At 42.7% G+C, this 25,496-nt stretch overlaps 1 protein-coding gene across 50 annotated transcripts in view; it reads left to right on the top strand.

Annotated features, from left to right (window-relative positions):
* LOC144576462 (uncharacterized) overlaps positions 1–25,496 on the top strand; it is a 61,804-nt gene that overhangs the window by 3,754 nt on the left and 32,554 nt on the right. For 19 of the 50 annotated variants that reach the window (XR_013526030.1, XR_013526025.1, XR_013526019.1 and 16 more), the window contains exons 3-12: positions 325–541; positions 842–930; positions 1,462–1,527; positions 2,878–2,995; positions 12,126–12,184; positions 13,475–13,546; positions 15,670–15,765; positions 18,340–18,436; positions 19,590–19,648; positions 20,796–20,893. Coding sequence is in view for 17 of the 50 variants with exons in the window: in XM_078348337.1 (XP_078204463.1) it covers positions 325–541; positions 1,462–1,527; positions 2,878–2,952 (358 nt within the window). In the remaining 33 variants the exon portion in view is untranslated. Of the gene's footprint in view, positions 1–324; positions 542–817; positions 931–1,461; positions 1,560–1,857; positions 2,027–2,877; positions 2,996–3,922; positions 4,017–12,125; positions 12,185–13,474; positions 13,547–15,669; positions 15,766–18,339; positions 18,437–19,589; positions 19,649–20,795; positions 20,894–25,496 lie in introns of all 50 variants that reach the window. The other 31 variants (XM_078348349.1, XM_078348336.1, XM_078348341.1 and 28 more) reach the window with 26 other exon arrangements.

The raw sequence follows: 25,496 nt of genomic DNA on the forward strand, positions 1-25,496 counted from the left end.
GTGGCTTATGCCTGTAATCCAACACTTTGGGAGGCTGAGGTGGGTGGATCACCTGAGGTCGGGAGTTCGAGACCAGCCTGACCAACGTGGAGAAACTCCATCTCTACTAAAAATACAAAAATAGCTGGGTCGGGTAGTTCATGCCTGTAATCCCAGCTACTCAGGAGGCTGAGGCAGGAAAATTCCTTCAACCTGGAAGGCGGAGGTTGCAGTGAGCCGAGATCGTGCCATCACACTCCAACCTGGGTAAAAAGAGCAGAACTGCAAATAAAAAAAAAATAAATAAATTAAAAAAAAAAGCAACACAGATGTATTCCCTTACAGTTCTGAAGGCCAGAATTCTAAAGTCAGTCCCACTGACTCAAGGTGGGAGCAGGGCAGGTACCTTCCCAGGCTCTGTAGGAGAATGAGTTTCCTGACCCCAGAGGCTTCCTGCACTCCTCAGCTTGTGCTGCCCTTCTTGAATGACTGGAGGTTCCTGCTTCCAACACTACACTTCCCATCGCTCTCCATCACCTGCTCTGTTCTGATAAGGATCTGGGTGAGTACATCAACCCCACTGTGACAAGCCAGAATAATCTTCCTGGCCAAAAGTCCTGAACTTCATTACATTTGCAAAGCCCCTTTTACCATGCAAAGTCATGTTCACAGGTTCCTGGGATTAGGTTATGAGCATCTTGGGGGGTCACTCTCAGCCTATTACAGGTATGCTGCAAAACTATTAGACCTTCCTGGTGTTTCAGTGATTGGAAGGAAAAGGGTTGGGATTTTTGCTTTGGGGTTTCTCTGAAACTTGTTTTTTTTCTTCTTTTTTGAGATGGAGTCTTGCTCTTTTGCACAGGCTGGCTGCAGTCTTCGTTCCCTGTAACATTTGTCTCCTGGGTTCAAGTGATTCTTCTACCTCAACCTCCTGAGTGGCTGAGACTACAGGTGCCTGCCACCATGTCTGGCTAAGTTTTGTATTTTTGGAGGAGATGGGGACATGGAGGGGGTAGCGGAAGGTGGGGGAGAGGACGGTAGTTTCTTCTCTGTTGCCCTCAGCTCAAAGCGATCCACTTACCTCTGCTCCCTAAGTGCTAGGATTACAGGCCTGCATCACCTCACTGGTTGCTGTAAAGTCTTATTTCCACACAGCTGAGACATGTTTTAGGAAGTTGGCTAAAAGACCCCTGGAGACATTCTCATTGTGACCTCCTTGTTGTCTTATTTAATTTGATTGATCTTTTCTGCCCTCTTCCTCTTCAGAAATTAAAAGGATAAAAAGAGATACTAAACTTTAAAACTTTTCTCACAGTCTCTAATTTAATTATAAGAACCACGACAAAAGGGAAAAATGTTTTCAAAAGCAGTAAAATGATATGGACTGTTGAGAAGTAAAATATAGGAAATACGTCATCATATGTTAATGTTGCTCTGACATAGGGATGTATTATTGACAATCAACCTTTGCTCAATTTTCAGAGAAATGCAGTGATGGTATCACCGATCTACATAAACACATTGAAGAACTATCCGAAAGAAAATATGGTATGTTGAAGAACTGTCTGAAAGAAAATATGGTATGTCTAAACTGGAAAAGTCCTGTAATACTTTGTTCATGAGAGTTTACACAATGGAGTCAGTGTTCATCTTGTAGTGTCTGTCCAAGCATTAGGAACATTCTAATTTCTAGGTTACTGCAAAGCTAAGGAAAAGTTGTATCTCTTAAATTATCAGTCAGCATTTCTTTTAAACTTTCAGCATGGATAGTGGGGATTCATTTACATATTTATTGCAAAGCCCTGGATCTTAGGGATTTAATTAATATTGTTTATTTTTAAACTAATGGTTTCTCTTTATCTGCTTTGTTAAATTCAGTATTTGGTCAGGCATGGTGGCTCATGCCTGTAATCCCCGCACTTTGGGAGGTCAGCTTGGCCAAGTCTCTTATCCTGTCTGAGGCTTAGTCTGCTCTTTAGTGGTCGTGAGAACTGAAGATCTATCTGGAAGATTTGATTACATGCTACAGTGCTTCACATAACACCGGGTATATAGATACATAATAAATGCATCTTCCTTATGTTTGTATTTACTTACTTACTTTTTGAGACAGAATCTTGCTCTGTTGCACAGACTGGAGTGCAGTGGCATGAGATCTTGGCTCACTGCAACCTCTGCCTCACGGTTTCAAGCAATTCTCCTGCCTCAGCCTCCCAAGTAGTGGGGATCATAGGCGTGCACCACCATGCTCAGCTAACTTGTGTATTTTTAGTAGAGATAGGGTTTCACCATGCTGGCCAGACTGGTCTTGAACTCCTGACCTCAAGTGATCCACCTGGCTTGGCCTCCCAAAGTGCTGGAATTTCAGGTGTGAGCCACTACACCCAGCTTATGTTTTTATGATATTGTTAATTTAGTACTACTCTGAGTTAAAATCATTTGCTATTAAAGTTTTAGGAATTCACTGTTTTATATATTGAATTGCAATTGTTATAAATGTCAGTGCTTTTATAAGGTGCAACTGATGATGTTGTGGGGCTTTTGTTGTGATGGTCGTTTATTAGATTATTCTCTTTAAAACAATGTTCAGCTGTTGTGAAACTATAAAAACAGTCTTCACGTTTTATAATTTTAAAGCAATATTAATGGTGATTGCCTTAGGGAAAGATACTTTTTCTGTAATATGAAAGTATGATATTCAAGTTTAGTGTACAGCAAAGGATATTAAATCTAAGCACTAATGTGCACTTGAAACGCTAGTACAAATATCAGTGTTTAGCAGATAGACCTTAACACATACTGATAGCAAATAAACGGAGTTGTTTTGATGGGAGACTATTGTTTATGTTTGATTTTAATATTCCTCATGCTCCTGACTTTTTTTTTTCTTTGAAACAGAGTCTTGCTCTTTCACTCAGGCTGGAGTGCAGCGGTGTGATCTGGGCTGACCGAAACCTCCACTTCTCAAGTTGAATTTATCCTCTTGCCTCAGCCTTTCTAGTAGCTAGGACTACAGGTGAGTGCCACCATGCCCAGCTAATTTTTGTATTTCTAGTAGAGATGGGGTTTCACCATGTTGGCCAGGCTAGTCTCAAACTCCTGACCTCAGGTGATCCACCCACCTTGGCCTCCCACAGTGCCGGGGTTACAGGTGTGAGCCACTCCCACCTGGCTAACTCTTGACTTTTTTTTGAGATGGAGTTTTGCTCTTGTTGCCCTGGCTGTAGGGCAATAGCTCAGTCTCGACTCACTGCAACCTCTGCTCCCTGGGTTCAAGCTATTCTTCTGTCTCAGCCTCCAGACTAGCTGGGATTACAGGCATATGCCACAGTTAATTTTATGTTTCATTAGAGATGGGGTTTTTTTCATGTTAGTCAGGCTAGTCTGGAACAGTGTACCTCAGGTGATTTGCCTGCCTCAGCTTCCCAAGATGTGGGGATTACAGGTGTGAGCCACCATGCCCAGCCCAGCTCTTGACTTTTTAAAGCTGTTCTATTAGTTGAATCTTGAGTAAATAAATGCCAGCTTAAAAGTTGCAGTTCCTGGAATCTTCTGTTTCTGTTATTTAAAAAAATTATTTTTATAAGTCCAATAAGGTTACACTAATGTTTATGTTTTGAAAATACTACCTCTCCCATTCCATACTATATGTATTAAATAATACTAGCTGGTATGTTTTTCTCACTTTATAATGTGGTTCAGATTTCTGTAGAAAGTCTGACTGTATCTACATTGCCTTAAAGTAGTGGGATCTACCTATCTTTTCTTTTCTTTTTGAACTGGAGTTTTGCTCTTGACACCCATGCTAGAGTGCAATGGGGTGATCTTAGCTCACTGCAACCTCTGCCTCCTGGATTTAGGTGATTCTCCTATCTCAGCTTCCCAAGTAGCTAAGATTACAAGCACTCACCACCAAAACTGGCTAATTTTTGTGTTTTTCAAGAGATGTGGTTTTGCCATGTTGGCCAGCCTGGTCTCCAATTCCTGACCTCAGGTGATTCACCTGCCTTGGCCTCCCAAGTGCTAGGATTACAGAGGTAAGTCACCCTGCCTGACTGTAGTGGGATATTTCCTCCACCTTTGATGAACAGAATATTAGCATTCTTGGTGTCATTTTTATTTTCCTCACACTATTTTTCTTTGGACTGAATTACAATAACAGAAGTAAACATCAAATTATAAAAGTTAAAGAGCAATGCCTGGCTCAGTGGCTCATGCCTGTAATCCCAGCACTTTGGGAGGCCAAGGCGGGTGGATCACGAGGTCGGGAGATCGAGGCCATCCTGGCAAACGTGATGAAATTTCGTCTCTACTAAAAGTATAAAAATTAGCTGAGCATGGTGGCGGGCACATGTAGTCCCAGCTACTCAGGAGGCTTAGGCAGGAGAATCACTTGAACCTGGGACACGGAGGTTGCAGTGAGCTGAGATTGTGCCACTTCCCTTCAGCCTGGTGACAGAGCAAGACTCCATCTGAAAAATAAAAAAAGAGCAATACAGATTGTGTTGAAATGATCTCCCTTTCTTTTTGTCCTTATAGCTCAAACAGTCAAAGCCAATGGTCTGTTGATGATCCTATACCCTTTTCGCCAGTCTCACGTTGAAGATCTTTATGTCGAAGGACTTCCCAAAGGAATGTTTTTTCCTTTGTGAGACAGAGTTTTCACTCTTGTTGCCTTGGCTGGAGTGTAGTGGCATGATCTCGGCTCACTTCAACCTCTGCCTCCTGGGTTCGAGCAGTTCTCCTGCCTCAGTCTCCATATGGGCCAGGCTGGCCTCAAAATCCTGACCTTGTGATAGGCCTTCCTTGGCCTTACAAAGTGCTGGGGTTACAGGCATGAGCCTCTGTGCCCAGCCTATTTTCTGTATTTTTTATCTTCCCCTTTTTAATTTATCTGGGTCCAGCCTTGCGTCAGTCATGCCAGTGTTAGCTTTTGAAACACGAACACCACCCACACGTGGCTGGCTGCAACTTACATTTTCTTTTACAATGTTGTGCTACTTTTGCTGAAGAAAATAGTACCCATGTCTTGCTTTTAGGCCTGAGATTTTTAAAGCATATATGGGACTATATGATTCTTTTTGTAGATATGTAGAGGAAAATCGTCTTGAATGCAATGCAGTATTAAAGTATCCCACTTGAGATTTTTGTAGTATACTTCAAAGAGCTGCGTGTTGCCAAGTTACCACTTTATTTTTTTTTATTTTTTAATTGTTTTTAACTTTTTTATTGGATTATAGGTTTTGGGGTACATGAGCAGAGCATGCAAGACAGTTGCGTAGGTACACACATGGCAGTGTGCTTTGCTTTCCTTCTCCCCTTCACCCGCATTTGGCATTTCTCCCCAGGCTATCCCTCCCCACCTCCCCCTCCCACTGGCCCTCCCCTTTTCCCCCCAATAGACCCCAGTGTTTAGTACTCCCCTTTCTGTGTCCATGTGTTCTCATTTTTCATCACCCACCTATGAGTGAGAATATGCGGTGTTTCATTTTCTGTTCTTGTGTCAGTTTGCTGAGGATGATGTTTTCCAGATTCATCCATGTCCCTACAAACGACACGAACTCATCATTTCTGATTGCTGCATAATATTCCATGGTGTATATGTGCCACATTTTTCCAATCCAGTCTATTATCAATGGGCATTTGGGTTGATTCCAGGTCTTTGCTATTGTAAACAGTGCTGCAATGAACATTCGTGTACATGTGTCCTTATAGTAGAACGATTTATAGTCTTTTGGATATATACCCAGTAATGGGATTGCTGGGTCAAATGGAATTTCTATTTCTAAGGCCTTGAGGAATCGCCACACCGTCTTCCACAATGGTTGAACTAATTTACACTCCCACCAACAGTGTAAAAGTGTTCCTTTTTCTCCACATCCTCTCCAGCATCTGTTGTCTCCAGATTTTTTAATGATCGCCATTCTAACTGGTGTGAGATGGTATCTCAATGTGGTTTTGATTTGCATCTCTCTGATGACCAGTGACGATGAGCATTTTTTCATATGATTGTTGGCCTCATATATGTCTTCTTTCGTGAAGTGTCTGTTCATATCCTTTGCCCACTTTTGAATGGGCTTGTTTGTTTTTTTCCTGTAAATCTGCTTGAGTTGTTTGTAAATTCTGGATATCAGCCCTTTGCCTGATGGGTAGACTGCGAAAATTTTTTCCCATTCTGTTGGTTGCCGATCCACTCTAGTGACTGTTTCTGTTGCTGTGCAGAAGCTGTGGAGTTTCATTAGGTCCCATTTGTCTATTTTGGCTTTTGTTGCCAATGCTTTTGGTGTTTTGTTCATGAAGTCCTTGCCTACTCCTATGTCCTGGATAGTTTTGCCTAGATTTCCTTCTAGGGTTTTTATGGTGCCAGGTCTTATGTTTAAGTCTTTAATCCATCTGGAGTTAATTTTAGTGTAAGGTGTCAGGAAGGGGTCCAGTTTCTGCTTTCTGCACATGGCTAGCCAGTTTTCCCAACATCATTTGTTAAACATGGAATCCTTGCCCCATTGCTTGTTTTTGTCAGGTTTATCAAAGATTGTATAGTTGTATGTACGTTGTGTTGCCTCCGGTGCCTCTGTTTTGTTCCATTGGTCTATATCTCTGTTTTGGTACCAGTACCATGCTGTTTTGATTACTGTAGCCTTGTAGTATAGTTTGAAATCCGGTAGTGTGATGCCCCCCGCTGTGTTCTTTTTGCTTAGAATTGACTTGGCTATGCGGGCTCTCTTTTGGTTCCATATGAAGTTCATGGTGGTTTTTTCCAGTTCTGTGATGAAAGTCAATGGTGGCTTGATGGGGATAGCGTTGATTCTGTAAATTACTTTGGGCAGTATAGCCATTTTCACGATATTAATTCTTCCTAACCGTGAACATGGAATGTTTCTCCATCTGTTTGTGTCCTCTCTGATTTCGTTGAGCAGTGGTTTGTAGTTCTCCTTGAAGAGGTCCCTTACGTTCCTTGTGAGTTGTATTCCAAGGTATTTTATTCTTTTTGTAGCAATTGCGAATGGCAGTTCGCTCTTGATTTGGCTTTCTTTAAGTCTGTTATTGGTGTAGACGAATGCTTGTGATTTTTGCACATTTATTTTATATCCTGAGACTTTGCTGAAGTTGTTTATCAGTTTCAGGAGTTTTTGGGCTGAGGCGATGGGGTCTTCTAGGTATACTATCATGTCGTCTGCAAATAGAGACAATTTGGCTTCCACCTTTCCTATTTGAAAACCCTTTATTTCTTTTTCTTGCCTGATTGCTCTGGCTAGAACTTCCAGTACTATATTGAATAGGAGTGGTGAGAGAGGGCATCCTTGTCTAGTACCAGATTTCAAAGGGAATGCTTCCAGTTTTTGCCCATTCAGTATGATATTGGCTGTTGGTTTGTCATAAATAGCTTTTATTACTTTGAGATACGTTCCATCGATACCGAGTTTATTGAGGGTTTTTAGCATAAAGGGCTGTTGAATTTTGTCAAATGCCTTCTCTGCGTCAATTGAGATAATCATGTGGTTTTTGTTTTTGGTTCTGTTTATGTGGTGAATTACGTTGATAGACTTGCGTATGTTGAACCAGCCTTGCATCCCTGGGATGAATCCTACTTGATCATGATGAATAAGTTTTTTGATTTGCTGTTGCAATCGGCTTGCCAATATTTTATTGAAGATTTTTGCATCTATGTTCATCATGGATATTGGCCTGAAGTTTTCTTTTCTCGTTGGGTCTCTGCCGGGTTTTGGTATCAGGATGATGTTGGTCTCATAAAATGATTTGGGAAGGATTCCCTCTTTTTGGATTGTTTGAAATAGTTTTAGAAGGAATGGTACCAGCTCCTCCTTGTGTGTCTGGTAGAATTCGGCTGTGAACCCATCTGGACCTGGGCTTTTTTGGTGAGGTAGGCTCTTAATTGCTGCCTCAACTTCAGACCTTGTTATTGGTCTATTCATAGTTTCAGCTTCCTCCTGGTTTAGGCTTGGGAGGACACAGGAGTCCAGGAATTTATCCATTTCTTCCAGGTTTACTAGTTTATGTGCATAGAGTTGTTTGTAATATTCTCTGATGATGGTTTGAATTTCTGTGGAATCTGTGGTGATTTCCCCTTTATCATTTTTTATTGCATCTATGTGGTTGTTCTCTCTTTTCTTTTTAATCCATCTGGCTAGTGGTCTGTCTATTTTGTTGATCTTTTCAAAAAACCAGCTCTTGGATTTATTGATTTTTTGAAGGGTTTTTCGTGTCTCAATCTCCTTCAGCTCAGCTGTGATCTTAGTAATTTCTTGTCTTCTGCTGGGTTTTGAGTTTTTTTTATCTTGCTCCTCTAGCTCTTTCAATTTTGACGATAGGGTGTCAATTTTGGATCTCTCCATTCTCCTCATATGGGCACTTATTGCTATATACTTTCCTCTAGAGACTGCTTTAAATGTGTCCCAGAGGTTCTGGCACGTTGTGTCTTCATTCTTATTGGTTTCGAAGAACTTCTTTATTTCTGCCTTCATTTCGTTGTTTACCCAGTCAACATTCAAGAGCCAGTTGTTCAGTTTCCATGAAGCTGTGCGGTTCTGGGTCAGTTTCTGAATTCTGAGTTCTAACTTGATTGCACTATGGTCTGAGAGGCTGTTTGTTATGATTTCAGTTGTTTTGCATTTGTTGAGCAGTGCTTTACTTCCAATTATGTGGTCAATTTTAGAGTAGGTGTGATGTGGTGCTGAGAAGAATGTGTATTCTGTGGATTTGGGGTGGAGAGTTCTGTAAATGTCCACCAGGTTTGCTTGCTCCAGGTCTGAGTTCAAGCCCTGGGTATCCTTGTTGATTTTCTGTCTGGTTGATCTGTCTAGTATTGACAGTGGAGTGTTAAAGTCTCCCACTATTATTGTGTGGGAGTCTAAGTCCTTCTATAAGTCATTAAGAACTTGCCTTATGTATCTGGGTGCTCCTGTGTTGGGTCCATATATGTTTAGGATCGTTAGCTCTTCTTGTTGTATCGATCCTTTTACCATTATGTAATGGCCTTCTTTGTCTCTTTTGATCTTTGTTGCTTTAAAGTCTATTTTATCAGAGATGAGAATTGCAACTCCTGCTTTTTTTTGCTTTCCATTAGCTTGGTAAATCTTCCTCCATCCCTTTATTTTGAGCCTTTGTGTATCCTTGCATGTGAGATGGGTTTCCTGGATACAGCACACCGATGGGTTTTGGATTTTTATCCAATTTGCCAGTCTGTGTCTTTTGATTGGTGCATTTAGTCCATTTACATTTAGGGTTAATATTGTTAGGTGTGAATTTGATACTGCCATTTTGATGCTAAGTGGCTGTTTTGCCTGTTAGTTGTTGTAGATTCTTCATTATGTTGAAGCTCTTTAGCATTCAGTGTGATTTTGGAATGGCTGGTACTGATTGATCCTTTCTATGTGTAGTGCCTCTTTTAGGAGCTCTTGTAAAGCAGGCCTGGTGGTGACAAAATCTCTGAGTACTTGCTTGTTCGCAAAGGATTTTATTCTTCCTTCACTTCTGAAGCTCAGTTTGGCTGGATATGAAATTCTGGGTTGAAAGTTCTTTTCTTTAAGAATGTTGAATATTGGCCCCCACTCTCTTCTGGCTTGTAGTGTTTCTGCCGAGAGATCTGCTGTGAGTCTGATGGGCTTCCCTTTGTGGGTGACCCGACCTTTCTCTCTGGCTGCCCTTAGTATTCTCTCCTTTATTTCAACCCTGTTGAATCTGACGATTATGTGCCTTGGGGTTGCTGTTCTTGCGGAATATCTTTGTGGTGTTCTCTGTATTTCTTGCAATTGAGTGTTGGCTTGTCTTGCTAGGTGGGGGAAATTTTCCTGGATGATGTCCTGAAGAGTATTTTCCAGCTGGGATTCATTCTCTTCGTCCCCTTCTGGTACACCTATCAAACGTAGGTTAGGTCTTTTCACATAGTCCCACATTTCTTGGAGACTTTGTTCATTCCTTTTTGCGCTTTTTTCTCTGATCTTGGTTTCTCGTTTTATTTCATTGAGTTGGTCTTCGACTTCAGATATTCTTTCTTCTGCTTGGTCAATTCGGCTATTGAAACTTCCGTTTGCTTCGCGAAGTTCTCGTATTGTGTTTTTCAGCTCCTTTATTTCATTCATATTCCTCTCTAAGTTATCCATTCTTGTTATCATTTCCTCGAATCTTTTTTCAAATCTTTTTTCAAGGTTCTTAGTTTCTTTGCATTGATTTAATACATGATCTTTTAGCTCACAAAAGTTTCTCATTATCCATCTTCTGAAGTCTAATTCCGTCATTTCGTCACAGTCATTCTCCGTCCTGCTTTGTTCCCTTGCTGGTGAGGAGTTTTGGTCCTTTCCAGGAGGCGATGTGTTCTGGTTTCGGGTGTTTTCCTCCTTTTTGCGCTGGTTTCTTCCCATCTTTGTGGATTTGTCCGCTGGTCGTCTGCGTAGTTGCTGACTTTTCGTTTGGGTCTCTGAGTGGACACCCAGAATGTTGATGATGAAGTATTTCTGTTACTTGGTTTTCCTTCTACCTGTCTAGCCCCTTCGCTGTATGACTGTTGAGGTCCGCTCCAGACCCTGCTTGTCTGGGGTGCACCTCTAGTAGCCGTGGCACAGCGAGGGATGCTACCAGTTTCTTTTTCTGCTCTCTTTGTCCCAGGATGATGCCTGCCTAGTGACAGTCTTTTGGATATAGAGGGGTCAGGGAGCTGCTTGAGGAGACAGTTTGTACTTTATAGGGGTTTAATTGCTGAGCTGTGCACTCTGTTGTTCATTCAGGGCTGTTAGGCTGCTATGTTTGATTCTGCTGCAACACAGCTCATTAAACAACACTTTTTTTTTTTTTCTCAAATGCTCTGTGTTGAGGGGTTTGGGCTTTATTTTTGGATGTCCGATCAGGTGTCCTGCCCAGCTCAAAGGCAGACTAGCCACTGTTTGGCTGCCGAGGCTCCGCCCTGCTGTTGTGTGATTCGCGCTGTTCCTGCCGGCTCTGCTGTGGTCTCCGCCACGCCCTGCGGCGGAGTCTCTTCGTTGTAGCGTGTTGCCTCAGCAATGGCAGGCTGCGCCAGCAGTGGGCGTGTATCTCAGTAGGGACGGGTTGCCTCGGCAACGGCTGGCTGCATCAGCAGTGGGCGTGTATCTCAGTTGGGGCGGGTTGCCTCGGCAACGGCTGTCTGCCTCAGCAGTGGGCGTGTATATCAGTTGGGGTAGGTTGACTCCGTAGTGGTGGACGCCCCTCCCCCACAGAGCGTCTCGGACCGTCTGCCCGGGATAGTTTGAAATCGCGGTTTTGTTCGTCCCACTGGGTATCCCAAGCGATCTGTCCCTGCAATCCCCTGGGCTGGGCTACTGTGCAAGTCTCGTTCAGTCTCAAGTCCTGCCCTCTCAAGTCTCAGGTTGCCGGTTCAACAAGGCACCCGGACAAGCGCACCCTGTGGGGATTGCTGGGTAGGGCCGGCCGCCGCGGCCCCGGCTGCCGGCTTTGCCAGGCAGACCTACTGCCTGGCGTCCCATGTCTTTTTATACTTGGGAGTTTCCCCGTTCTGTGGACAACAAAGATCAGTCTGGAAATGCAGCACTGACTCACCGTTTGCGAATTCAACGCGGGCTCCAATCCTGGGTTGTTCTCACAGCGCCATCTTGAGTCCCCTCCCAAGTTACCACTTTAATTGTGAGGACACATCCTCCTTGAAGTAACTTCTGAGGCAATTTGCAATTTTTTTTTTGTTACTCTGTAGAAACCTCAACTGAAGATTTAGTTGTGCTCAGGCATTCAGATTGTCTTTTCTTAATTCTTTTTATGAAAGGGAGTCTTGCTCTGTCACCCAGGCTGTAGTGCTGTGATGTGATCTCAGCTCACTGCAACCTCCCCGTCTTGGGTGCAAGCAGTTCTCCAGCTCAGCCTCCCGAGTAGCTGTGATTCCATGTGCCTGCCACCATGCCCAGCTAAGCTGTGTGTTTTTAGTAGAGATGGGGTTTTACCATGTTGGCCTGGTTGGTCTCAAACTTTTGACCTTGTGATCTGTCTGCCTCAGCTTTCCAAAGTGTTGGGATTATAGGCAGGAGTTACTGTGCCCAGCCTGTCTTTTCATTTTAAAACCACCCCTGGGGATTAAATAGGTACTAATGGATATTCCTTTGCTAAATATTGCCTAGTGAATATTAAATATTCGCACCTTTCAGACATGAACTTATGAATTCAATAACTGAAGATTTACAGCTTGATACACCAGTTTCAGGAGGTATGTCTTCAGTCTTAAGTCAGATGAGAGGATTATGTGCAATAATTATTTAATGATTAACATTGATTTCTTTAATGGTAGCTTCCACCTGAAATAATACGTCTCTAACTATTAATTATTTTCCAGGATAAGAGAATTCATGTTGTCAAAATTCCAATACTCTCTAAAACAGTCAACTCATTTTCTTTGTATTAACCCATTATAAATATGTGTAGATAGTGGATAAATGGGTAGACAGAAGTAAAACAACAATCTTTGTCCTACTTCTCAGATGCAAGATTTATTTGGCACAGTACATCAAACAGTTTATTGTTCCGAGTCTATGCCAGTCAACTGAGGAAGCATTCGTCAAATCCTCACGATACCCAGAACATAAGAAGGTTTCCTTTTAGAGTGTGGAGCCATACATATCATGTCTTAATTGTTAGATGCATTTTCAAAGAAATTGAATTGATTTTCTCACTGGTTTTGGCTCTGGCGTGGTATGGGGACAAAACAGAATGGAATTAAACTGTTTAGATTTAGTAAAATCTAAATTTTAGATTGCCAGCAAGATATGTCCCTAGTCTCCCCATAGCAAATGTCGCCTGCTAGCTGTCTGTCTGTCTGTCTGTCTGTTTGTTTATTGAGATGGAATTTTGCTGGGTTCCCCATGCTGGAGTGCAGCGGCATGATCTCAGCTTGCTGTATCCTCCCACCTTCTGGGTTCAAGCAAATCTTCCTACTTCATGTTTCAAGTGGCTGGGATTCCTGGCACCTGCCACCATGGCTGCCTAATTTTTGTATTTGTAGTAGAGATGGGGTTTCACCATGTTGGCCAGGCTGCTCCTGAACTCCTGACCTCAGGTGATCTGTCTGCTTCGGCCTCCCAAAGTGCCGGGATTACAGCGTGAGCCACTGTGCCTGGCCTGCTAGCTGTTCTTGAGCACACCGAGTTCTGCTTTTTTCCAGCTTTAATGAATGTCTGGTTCTTCCTTTTTCTGTTCAGTGTTATCACTGTTTCAGTAATAAGTACATTCTGGAATCTTAGAAATAATTTTAGTCACAGGAACGAAAAAATACTGCCTATTTTATAGTAATAATATTTAGGCTGGGCATGGTGGCTCACACCTGTAATCAAGCACTTTGAAGGCCAAGGTGGGTGGATCACCTGAGGTCGGGAGTTCAAGACCAGCCTGACCAACATGGTGAAACCCTATCTTAAAAAAAATAATAATAATAACAATATTTAACAACCCAAATTAGTGAACCCATTTCATTTGGAAAACGTGTATTTTTGTGTTTCGACAGCAAAGGAAGAACAGTGTGCCAGAATCACCAAATGAAGAAAGACAGTGGATCAGCTTTTCTGCAAAAAATTTGGTAAGCCTCTTTTTTCTCCTTCAAAGTATATTACTGAGTGATGTCTTTTGTTTTGTTTTGTTTTCTTTATATGGAGTCTTGCTCTGTCACCCAGGCTGGAGTACAGTGGCTCTCTGCCACATCCGCCTCCCAGATTCAAGTAATTCTCATGCCTCACTCTCCCGAGTAGCTGACATTACATGCACACACCACCATGTATGGCTAATTTTTATATTTTTTTAGTAGAGATGGATTTCACCATGTTGGCCAGGCTTGTCTTGAACACCTCATTCTGTGATTCCCACGTTTTGGCCTCCCAAAGTGCTGGCATTACAGATGTGAGCCACCACACCCAGTGGTAATGTTTTTCATGTTTTATCTTAGGAAAGTAAATACAATGAGTAGGACTCAGCTCAGGCTTTCGCTTACTGGGTTTTTTTTTCTTTTTTTTCTTTTTGTTGATGGAGTTGCAGTGTTGTTGCTGAGGCTGGACTGCAGAGTGGCACTGTTTTGGCTCACTGCAACCTTCACCTCCTAGGTTCAAGCGTTTGTCTTGCCTCAGCTTTTCAAATAGCTGGGATTGTAGGCACCTGCCACCATGCCTGGCTAATATTTGTATTTTCAGTGGAGATGGGGTTTCATCATTCTGGCCAGGGTAGCCTGAAACTCCTGACCTGAGTTGATTCCCCATCTTCTCAACATGCTGGGATTACAGGCATGAGCCACTACACCTGGACTCTCTTACTTTTCTTTTTTTTAAATTTAGATGGAGTCTCATTCGGTCACCCAGGCTGGAGTGCAATGGCGGGATCTCAGTTCACTGCAACCTCTGCCTCCCAGTTTGAAGTGATTCTCCTGCCTCAGCCTCCCGACTAGCTGGGATTATAGGCATGACCACCACAGTTGGCTATCTTTATATTTTCAGTAGAGACAGGGCTTTGCCTTGTTGGTCAGGCTGGTCTCAAACTCCTGGCCTCAGGTGGTTCAGCTGCCTTAGCGTCCCCAATTGCTGGGATTACAGATGTGAGCCACCATGCCTGGCCATCCTACAGTTTTTAATATGCATGGATTATGGAAATTTTAATCCTATGTAAGAGGAGAGAGTCGGGTAATGGAAGCACATATGCTTCTTACTGAGTCAATGTTTCTGTAGAGTCAAAGGTTTTCTGCAGGAGGATTGACACCATTGGGAAGCCTCTTTTCTTTGGGCTTTACCTGTGCCTGGGTGCCACTCTGTACTAAGGGAGAGAGCTTTGGCAGTAGCCACCACTGAGCATTTGAAGGTACAACCTCAGCCAACCTGTCTTTTCTATCTTGTTCCTTAAATACTTCATCAACACTTCAGAATACTTAGTTTTAATTTTTCACTCAAGACCTTTTGCCACCCAGAGTTGCTCTCGGCCCCATTTTCATTCTGCTTCTCAACAGAATTCTAGGTTATTGTTCTCTGCCCTCCATTTTTTATGAAATGTTCTAATTATGTGGACTCTTCCTTGGCTCTCTCTGTCTCATTTTCAGTCTCTCAAGGCCCCTGCCCTCATCCTCTCTAGACCAGAGAGTGCCAGCCAGCAGATTCATCCTGAGCTAGCTTGCTCTTGCTTTTTCTTTCCTTCCTTCCTTCTTTCTTTCTTTCTTTCTTTCTTTCTTTTTCTTTCTTTCCTTTTCTTTCTTTTTTGCTTTCTTTCTCTTTCTTTCTTTTCTGATAGAATCTTTCTCTTGTCACCCAGGCTGGAGTGCAGTGGTGCAGTCTTGGCTCACTGCAACCTCTTCCTCCCTGGTTCAAGCGATTCTCCTGCCTCAGCCTCCTGAGTAGCTGGGATTACAGATGTCTGCCACTATGCCTGGCTAATTTTTCTATGTTTTTAGTAGAGATGGGGTTTCACCATGTTGGCCAGGGTGTTCTCGAACTCCTGACCTCGTGATCTGCCTTCCTTGGCCTCCCCACGTGCTCACATTAGAGGCATGAGCCACTTTGCCCAGCCTCTTTCTCTCTTCTTACTGTGTCTTACTTACAGATAATCCCACGCTGCCCTCCTCTTAAAAATATTATATTGTCTGTGTCTTTTGAGACTCTCATTCCTGGCCCTGAAGATGCTCCTCATACCAGACCTCTATATTGACCTATCTGCTTGACTCCTCCTCAGGCTTCATGTGTCCCAGACCAAGTCCCCATTTCCCTCTCCATGAGCTCCTCTCAGTCTACCAGCTGCCCAAGCCAGATGCCCAGGAGTTACTCTGAGGTATGATTGTCTCCCTTTCCGTATCCAGCCTAGCAAGGCCTGCTGACTCTAGCCGAACACAAAGCCCAGGTTCTATTCCATCCTCCTCCACTGCCCTCCAGTGCTGTTAGAGCCATGCCACAGAGCAGCCAGGTCAGGCTCATTGAAAGTAGGAGGTGGAGCCTGTCATTCTCTGGACTGTCATATGTAGTGCCTTGCACTGTACTTGGAGTAAACGTCACAGCCCCTGATTGGGTCTGCAGGGGCATGGGTGAGCTGCCCTCTGCCGTTCCTCTGCTTTTCCCACATGCGGTCTGTGGATTGCTTGCTCTGTTCCAGCCACTCTGGTCATTTGTGTGCTTTTCTTCTTCTCAGGTCACAGCCTCCTGGCACTGTTGCGCTGAGGGCTGATGTTTGTGGACTGCTGTTAGTTGAGGGCTTTCTGTGCGTCTCCTTTCTATTAGGATCACAGTTGAAACATCACCATGTTGGAGAGGTCTTCACTTAGCACTGTCTCACCTCAGCCTCAAGGCTCACTGACTCATCCGCCTTTCATTTTCCACAGAGCGCTGTTGGCTGACTTTTTCTTCCTGCTTCAGCACAGTGGCTCTGACAGCCCAGATCATGCCTGTCTTGTTTACTTCTCAAGCAGGTTCTCAAGTGATTCTTCTGCCTCAGCCTCCCAAGTAGGTGGGATCACAGGTGTGCACCACCACACCCAGCTAATTTTATTTTCTATTTGCAGTAGCGATGGGGGTTCCACCATGTTGGTCAGGCTGCTGTGAAACTCCTGACCTAAGGTGAGCCATTCACCTTGACCTCCCAGAGTGCTGGGATTACAGGTGTGAGCCACCATGCCCGGCCAGGAATGGATTATTTTTATGCTTCCTTTTTTGAGATGTTGCCATGACATTTGTAAACTGTCGTGGTGTTGGTGGGAGTGTAGTGGCAGTGAGGATGACCAGAGGCCACTCTCGTCCCCATCTCGGTTTTGGCTGGCCGCTTTACTGCAACCCATTTTATCAGCAAGGTCTTTATGAACTGTATCTTGTGCTGACTTCCTTCCTCAGCCTGTGACTCAGAATGTCTTAGCTATCTGAGAATGCAACTCAGTAGGTCTCAGCCTCATTTTACCCAGCTCCTATTGTAGATGGAGTTGCTCTGGTTCAAATGCCTCTGATAGTATTGCTGCTGTCTTTATGGTCCCCGAAAGGGGAAAGGAAATCTTAGGATTTTCATTGCTGTGAACCACTGCAAGTATTGAGGAAATAATCACTACTTCCAACCTCGTAATCCTGAAGTGATTTGGTAGCTGTGAGTTAGGTGTTGGAAACTGGGCAGTGTGGAAGACAGTGCCCTGCCCCATGCATTCTGGAGCATTTAATCTGCTGGGGAAATATGTAGTAAGTAGGAGATATTTACTATGGAAGTATCTCCATAGTAAATATGGAGTTATGGTCCATATTTACTATGGAGAAGGGGTTATGGTCTGGGAAAGAATTAAGTGGAATAGGGGGCATAACGAGGCAGAGGGTGTGATTGGGACAGCCTTGGTGATGTGTGATGAGCACATTCTCCAGTTGGTCTGACCTCTTTCTAAAACTTCCAGTTTTCACTTTCAACCCCAACAAATGGTTCTTTTTTATTTTATAGAAAGTTTGTCAGAATTAGGTTTATATATTTTCTTGTTGGATTAACAGAATAATTTGATTTAACATTACTCTCTAGTATGACTGAAAGCTTCTAACCTTTTACTGTTATTTATTTATGGGCGTATTTCTTGTTATAGCTATGATTATTTCACTTTGTGTGATTTCTCACAAACACGTGTTTCTTACGTCAGAGAGCTCCTACACTAGATCCCTTCAGATTTGATGCTAATAACATGAAGTAAGAATTTAAGACAACTCTTTAGATGTTAGAGGAAAGCCAGTCTAATAACACATAAATAAATAAATTAATCAATTTCAAGTTGACATTCAAGTTGAGTTGTGGAGGTGGAGGAGGCAGTTTGGTAAATGAGTGCAGAAGTAAGGAGAAAGGTCTGGCAATAGATATCATTTTGGAGTTTGTGGTAGTGTTGTGATAGCAGTTGTTGATCGCACCGAAGTAATTTATTAGTGAGCTCCCTGACTTTTCTTTTTAAAGAAACAGGGTCGTGTTATGTTTTCTGGGCTGGGCTAGAATTCCTGGGCTCAAGTTACCCTCCTTTCTCAGTCTCCCAAGTAGTATCTAGGGCTACGGCCATGCGCCACCATGCACAGGTTTGAGCCACTCCCAGCCATCTGTTGCAAAATATTTAAATGTTACATTCAGAGGTGCATGGGAGATCTGTATATAAATAGCACCATGTAAATTACTTGAATTTTTTTTTAGAGTTCTGTTTGGATGTGGCTTCAGAGCAGGGATTAGTAAATTCATTTTTACTTTTTTTATTAAAGCAGATTCTCACTCTGTTGTTCAGGTTGGAGCGCAGTGGCTCACTGCAGCCTCTGCCTCTCAGGTTCAACTGATTCTCTTGCCTCGCCTCCTGAGTAGCTGGGACTACAGATGTACACCACCACGCAAAGCTAATGTTTTTATTTTTTGTTGTAGAGATGGGATCATGCTGTGTCGCCCAGGATGGTCTTTAACTCGTGGCCTTAAGTGATCCTCCTGCCTCAGCCTCCCAAAGTTCTGGGATTATATGCAGGTACAAGCCACCTGTGCCCAGCCCCCTATTTATTTTAAATAACAGCTTTATTGAAATATAGTTAATATACCTTACAATTGATTCATCAAAGTATGCTGTTCAGTGGTCTTTAGAGTGTTCATGGAGCTGTGCATCTGTCACCACAATCAATTTTAGAAGCTTTCATTACCCTATAGAGAAATCTACATTACTTTGCCATCAGTTCCTACTCCCCCTATACGCCTGTGCTCCCATAGGCAACCGCTGATCTGTTTTCTGTCACTATAGAGTTGCATAATCTGGACCTTTTATAGAAATAGGATTGTGCAGTACGTGGGGATCTTTGGTGGCTGGCTTTTTTTTTTTTTCCGCCCCTAGCACAATGTTTACAGAGTTTCTTCATGGCATGGCATGTGTCAGTATTTCTTTCCTTCTTTGGCTGAACAATATACTCCATGGTAGAGTCACACCACATTGTATTTATCTGTTCATCAGTTGATGAACATTTGGGTTGTTTTCATGTATTGGCCATTACGAATAATACTGCTCTGAAGATTCATGTACAGGATTTTGTGTGGACATATATTTTTATTTCTCTGGGATAAATGCTTAGGAGAGAAATTGTTGCATTCTATGATAGTGTACATTCAGGCTTTTGAGAAACTGTTTTCCAAAGCTGTTCTACCAGTCAGGTGTGGTGACTCACATCTGTAATCCCAGCCACATGAGAGGCTGAGGTGTGAGGATCACATGAGCCTATGAGTTGAAAAAGACCAGTCTGGGCAAGATAGCAAGACCCTGTCTTTATTTAAAAAAATAAAATGAAAATGACAAGAAAAGAAACACCCAAACAAAGTGGTTCAACCATTTTATGTTCCCACCAGTAATGTATGTGGGTTCCAGTTTCTACATTTTCACCAGCATTTCTTCTTTTGAGGCAAGATCTCACCATGTCGCCCTGGCAGGAATGCAGTGGTGTGATCATGGCTCACTGTAGCCTCGAACTCCCAGACGCTCATGATCTTTTTATGTCAGCCTCTTGTGAAGTTGGGACTACTTCTTTTCTTTTCTTTTCAAAACCAACCTTGATGATTAAATGTTAAATATGTACTAGTGGATAATACTTTGCTGAATATTGCATAGTGAATAGTAAATGTTTATTCTCACCTTTCAGACATGAACTTACTAATTCTACACATGAAGATTTACAACTTAATAAACCAGCTTCAGGAGGTAGGTCTTCAGTATTAACTCAGATGAGAAGATCGTGTGCAATAATTATTTAATGCTTACCGTTGGTTTTATAATGGCACCTTTCATGTGAAATAAAATGCCTCTAACTACTGATTATGTGTCAGGACAGGAGAATTCACGTTGTCCAAATTCTATTACTCTCTAGAACAATTAACTCCGTTTGTTTGTATTAACCCATTATAAATATGTGTAAATATTGCATTTATGTGTAGACAGAACTAAAATAACAGTATTTGTTCTACTTCTGAGATGCAATATTTGTCTGGCATAGTGCATTGAACAGTTTATTATTGAAGTCTACACCAGTCAAGTGAACAAGCATTCATCAACTGTCTGTGATACCCAGGACATCAGGTTTCCTTTTAGAGTATGGAGCCATGCATATCATCTCTTAATTGTTAGATGTCTTTTGAAAGAAATGGAATGGATTCGGTTACTGGTTTTGTTTCTGAAGTGGAGAGGGACAAAACAGGATGGACTCACACTGTTTAGATTTCCTAAAATGGAAGGACTGCCAGCAGATCACATTTCTGGTCTCCCCATAGCAAATGTTTTCTTTCTTCTTCGTCTTATGTTTTGAGATGGAGTTTTGCTCTGTTGCCCATCCTGGAGTGCAGTGGTGTGATCTCAGCTCACTGCAACCTCCACCTCCTGGGTTTAAGCAGTTCTCCTGCCTCAGCCTCCCATGTAGCTGCGATTACAGGCACAAACAACCATGCCCATCTAATTTTTGTATGAGAGAGTTGGAGTTTCACCCTGTTGGCCAGGCTGGTCTTGAGCTCTTAACCTTAGGTGATCCGCCTGCCTCAGCCTCCCAAGAATCTGGGATTACAGACACCTGCCGCGATGCCCAGTTAATTTCTGCATAGGTAGTAGAGATGAGGTTTCACCACATTGGCCAGGCTGCTCTCAGACTCCTGTCCTGGAATGCTCCACCTGCCCTGGCCTCCCAAAATTCTGGGCTTACAGATATGAGCCACCCACATTTGGCCAGTGATTGACTTTCATTTTATTTATTTATTTATTTATTTATTTATTTATTTATTTATTTATTCATACATACATACATACATACATGCATGCATACATACATACATTGAGATGAAGCTTCACTCTCGTTGCCCAGGATGGAGTGCAGTGGTGTGATCTTGGCTCATGGCAACCTCCGCCCCCTGGGTTCCAAGAATTCTCCTGCCTCAGCCTCCCAAGTAGGTGGAATAACAGGTATGTGCCATCATGCCCAGCCAAGTTTGCATTTTTAGTAGAGACAAGGGTTTTTAATGTTGATCAGGCTGGTCTTGAACTCCTGAGCTCAGGTGATCTGCCTGCCTCGACCTCCCAAAGTGCTGAGGTAGTTGTGAGCCACCACACCCGGCCCAACTCTTGACTTTTTATACCGGTTGTATTATTTTAATGTTGAGTAAATAAATGCTAGCTCAAATGTTGTAGTTCAGGAGAATCTTCTGTTTCTGTTACTTTTAAAAATTATGTTTATAACTCCAGTAAGTGTTTTTCCGAGTCCAGTAAGGTTACACTGATGTTTATGTTTTGAAAATATTACCTTTCCCATCTAGTACTATATGTATTACATAATATTAGCTGATGTGTTTTTCTGGCTTTATGATGTGGTTCAGATTGTTGTAGAAAGTCTGTCTGTATCCACATTGGCTTAAAGTAATGGGATTTTGTTTTCTGAGCTGGAGTTTTGCTCTTGTCACCCATTCTGGAATGCAACGGCACGATCTCGGCTCACTGCAACCTTCGCCTCCCAGGTTCAAGTGATTCTTCTACCTCAGCTTCTCGAATAGGTGGGATTCCAGGTATCCACCAGCACGCCTGCCTGATTTTTGTATTTTTAGTAGATGTGGGGTTTCTTTCCCCATGTCAGCAAGGCTGATCTGCAACTTGTGACCTCAAGCGATCCGTTTGCTTGGGCCTCCCAAAGTGCTGGGATACAGCTATGAGCCACCACACGTGGCCTATGCTTTTATTGTATTGTTAATTTAGTATTATTCTAAGTAAAAATAATTTGGTATTAAAGTTTTATAAATTGACTCTAACAGTTTTATAAATGTAAGTGCTTTTTTATAAGATGAAATAGATTATGTTGTGGGGCTTTTTTGTGATGGTGATTTATTAGATTATTTTGTTTAAAGACAATAATTTGCAGCTGTTGTGACATTATAAAAATCTTTGCATTTTATAATTTTAAAGCAGCATTAGTGATAATTACCTTAGGGAAAGATCCTTTTGTTTTGATCTGTAAGTATGATATTCAAGTTTAGTGTACAGCAAAGGATATTAAACTTCACTCAGCACTAATGTGTTATATGGTGCACTTAAAACTTTAGTACAAATGTCAATGCTTAGCAAATAGATTTTAAGACATAATGATAGCAAAAAAATGGAGCTATTCTGATGGGAGATGGTCGGTTATGTTTAATTTTACTACTTCCCATGCTCTTGACATTTTTTGTTTCTTTGAGAGAGTCTTGCTCTGTCACACAGGGAGGAGGGCAGTGGCATGGTCTCAGCTCACTGCAATGTCCACCTCTCAGGTCCAAGCGATCCTCCTGCCTCAGTGTCTATAGTAGTTGGGACTACAGGTACGTGCCACCATGCCGGGCTAATTTTTGTATTTTTAGTAGAGATGGCATTTCACCATGTTGGCCAGGCTGGTCTCGAACTCCTGACCTCAGGAGATCCACCCACCTAGGCCTTGCAAGATGCTGGGGTTATAGGTGTGAGCCTGTTTAATGACTAGCTCTTGAATTTCTCTTTTTTTTTTTGAGACGTAGTTTAGCTTTTGTTGCCCAGGCTGGAGTGCAAATGGCTTGATCTCAGCTCACCACAACCTTTTCCTCCTCCTGGGTTCAAGCAATTCTCCTGCCTCAGTCTCCCAAGTAGCTGGGATTACAGGTGTACACCACCATGTCTAGCTAATTTTGTTTGTTTTTAAGTAAAGATGGGATTTTTCCATGTTGGTTTGGCTGGTCTCGAACTCCAGACCTCAGGTGATCTGACCACCTCGGCCTCCCAGAGTGCTGGGATTACAAGTATCAGCCACAGTGCCCATCCCAGTTCTTGACTTTTTATAAATGTTGTATTATTTCAATCTTGAGTAAATAAATGCTAGCTGAAATGTTGCAGTTCAGGAGAATCTTTGGTTTCTATTAGTCAAAAAAATTATTTTTGTAAGTCCAATAAGGTTACACTAATGTTTATGTTTTGAAAATATTACATTTTCCATTTAGAACTGTATATATTAAATGACATTAGCTGGTATGTTTTTCTGGCCTTATACTTTGGTTCAGACTGTTATAGAAAGTCTGGCTGTATGTACATTGGCTTAAATAATGGGATTATTTCATTCTTTTTCTTGCTCTATTTTATTTCATTGTTTTTGAGCTGGAGTTTCCCCCTTGTCCGTCATGCTGGAGTGCAATGGCATGATCTTGGCTCACTGCAACCTCTACCTCCTGGGTTCAAGTGATTCTCCTGCCTCAGCTTCCCGAGTAGCTGGGATTGCAGGCACCTGCCCCCACACATAGGTAGTGTTTGTATTTTTAGTAGAGATGGGTTTTCCCATGTTGGCAAGGATGGTCTCGAACTGCTGATCTCATATGATTCACTGACCTCAGCCTCCCAAAGTGCTGGATTACAGGTGTGAGTCACCGCACCCAGCTGTAATGGGACATTTTACTGTAGACTTTGATAATCAGAATGTTAGCATTTGGGGGTTTCTTTTTATTTTTTTAATACTATTTTTTGGACTCAGTTACAATAACAGAAGTAAAGAACAAATTATAAAAGTTAAAGAGCAATGCAGGGCATGGTGGCTCATGCCTGTAATTCTAGCACTTTGGGAGGCCAAGGCGGGTGGATCATGAGGACAGGAGATCAAGATCATTTTAGCCAATATGGTGAAACCCCGTCTCTACTGAATGTACAAAAATTAGCTAGGCATGGTGGCAGGCACCTGTAGTCCCAAATACTCAGGAGGCTGAGGCAGGGGAATTGTTTGAACATGGGAGATGGAGGTTACAGTGAGCTGAGATTGTGCCATTGCACTCCCACCTGGCGACAGAGCAAGACTTCGTCAAAAAAAAAAAATTAAAGAGCAATACAGATTGAATAATTATTCTTTTCTACAAACTGTATTTAAATGATATTTTTTTTTTTTCAGTTACAGCTCAAGCTGTAAAAGCCAAAGGTGCAGGATGATCTTGTACTTTTATTCCAGTCTCACGTTGAAGATCTTTCTGTAGAAGGACTTCCCAAAGGATTGTTTTTTTCTGAGACAAAGTTTTCACTCTTGTCACCCAGCGTGGAATGCAGTGGCGTGATCTCGGCTGGCTGCAGTCTCTGCCTCCTGGGTTCAAGCAATTCTTTTTCCTCAGCCTCCTTATTGGCCAGGCTGGTCTCAAAATCCTGAGTTTGTGATTTACCTGCCTTGGTCTCTGAAGGTGTTGGGATTACAGGTGTGAGCCATTGTACTCAGTGCGTATTTTACATATTTTTATCTTTCATTTTTCTGGGTCCAACACTAAATTATGCCAGTGTTAGCTTTTGAAACATGAGCACTGCCCACATCTGACTGGCATGCAACTGACATTTTGTTTTAGAGTTCTGATTGGGTCCATCTGAGGGGGGCTCTGTGATGTCACAAGGGTGGGTTTTCAGGGAAGTCACAGGGACAGTATGGGCCTGGAGCTGTGTTGCCTTCTCCTCAGAGTGAAGCCTGGTAACTGCAGTGTCTCAGCTAGGTCCTGTGTGTTGCTGGCTGGAAAAGGGCATTTGACCAACTCTGATCCGGTACAGTGTTTATGTAGCTAAAAATAGAAAGCTGTGTCCAGGTGTGGCTGAGGTAGGGGGATCCCTTCAGTCTAGGAGTTCAAGAGCAGTCTGGGCAACATGGTGTGACCCTGTATCTGTAGTTTTACCTCAGCCTCCCAACTACTTGAACCCCAGGGTTCAAGGCTGCAATGAGCTATGATCCCACCACAGAACTCCAACCCGTGAGACTGAGGAAACCCTGCCTTAAAGAACAAAAATAAAACTATCCAGGTCTGCAAGAGTAGGAAACTTCTTAATGAAAACATGAGGCTTCCTGAGCCCTGTAATCCCAGCACTTTGAGGGCCGAGGTGGGAGGATGGCTTGGGCTTAGGAGTTTGAGACCAGCCTGGGCAACATGATGAAACCCTGTCTTTATAAAAGATAAAAAATTTAGCTAGATGTGGTCCACACCTGACCTAATTTTTGTAGAGATGAGAGGTGGTCGAGCAATGTTGCCCAGGCCAGTCTTGAACTCCTAGGTTGAAGCAATCTTCTTACCTTGTTCTTCAAAGTTGTTGGGATTACACACATGAGCCACTGCCCCTACCTGGGTTAGGCTATTTAATAACATAAGAAAGTGCTCAGGCGGCTCAGTGGCTCATCCCTCTAATCCCAGTACTTTGGAGGCTGAGATGAGTGGATCACCTGAGGTCAGGGGATCGAGACTAGCCTGGCCAAAATGGTGAAACTCTGTCTCTACACAAAATACAAAACTTAGCGGGGGGTGGTGGCAGGCTCGTGTATCCCAACTACTCAGCAGGCTGAGGCAGGAGAATCATTTGATCCTGAGAAATGGAGCCTGCAGTGAGCCGAGATCGTGCCACTGCACTCCAGCCTGGGCGACAAGAGTGAAACTCTGTTTCAAGCAAAGAAAGTTAAAGAGCAATACAGATTCAATAATGATTCTTTTCTGCAGATTGTGTTCAAATGATATCCCTTTTTCTTTTTGTCCTTATACCTCAAGCTGTAAAAGCCAAAGGTCCGGCGATG

This window comes from Callithrix jacchus, chromosome 14 (assembly GCF_049354715.1).
Source record: "Callithrix jacchus isolate 240 chromosome 14, calJac240_pri, whole genome shotgun sequence".
NCBI lineage: Eukaryota > Metazoa > Chordata > Mammalia > Primates > Cebidae > Callithrix > Callithrix jacchus.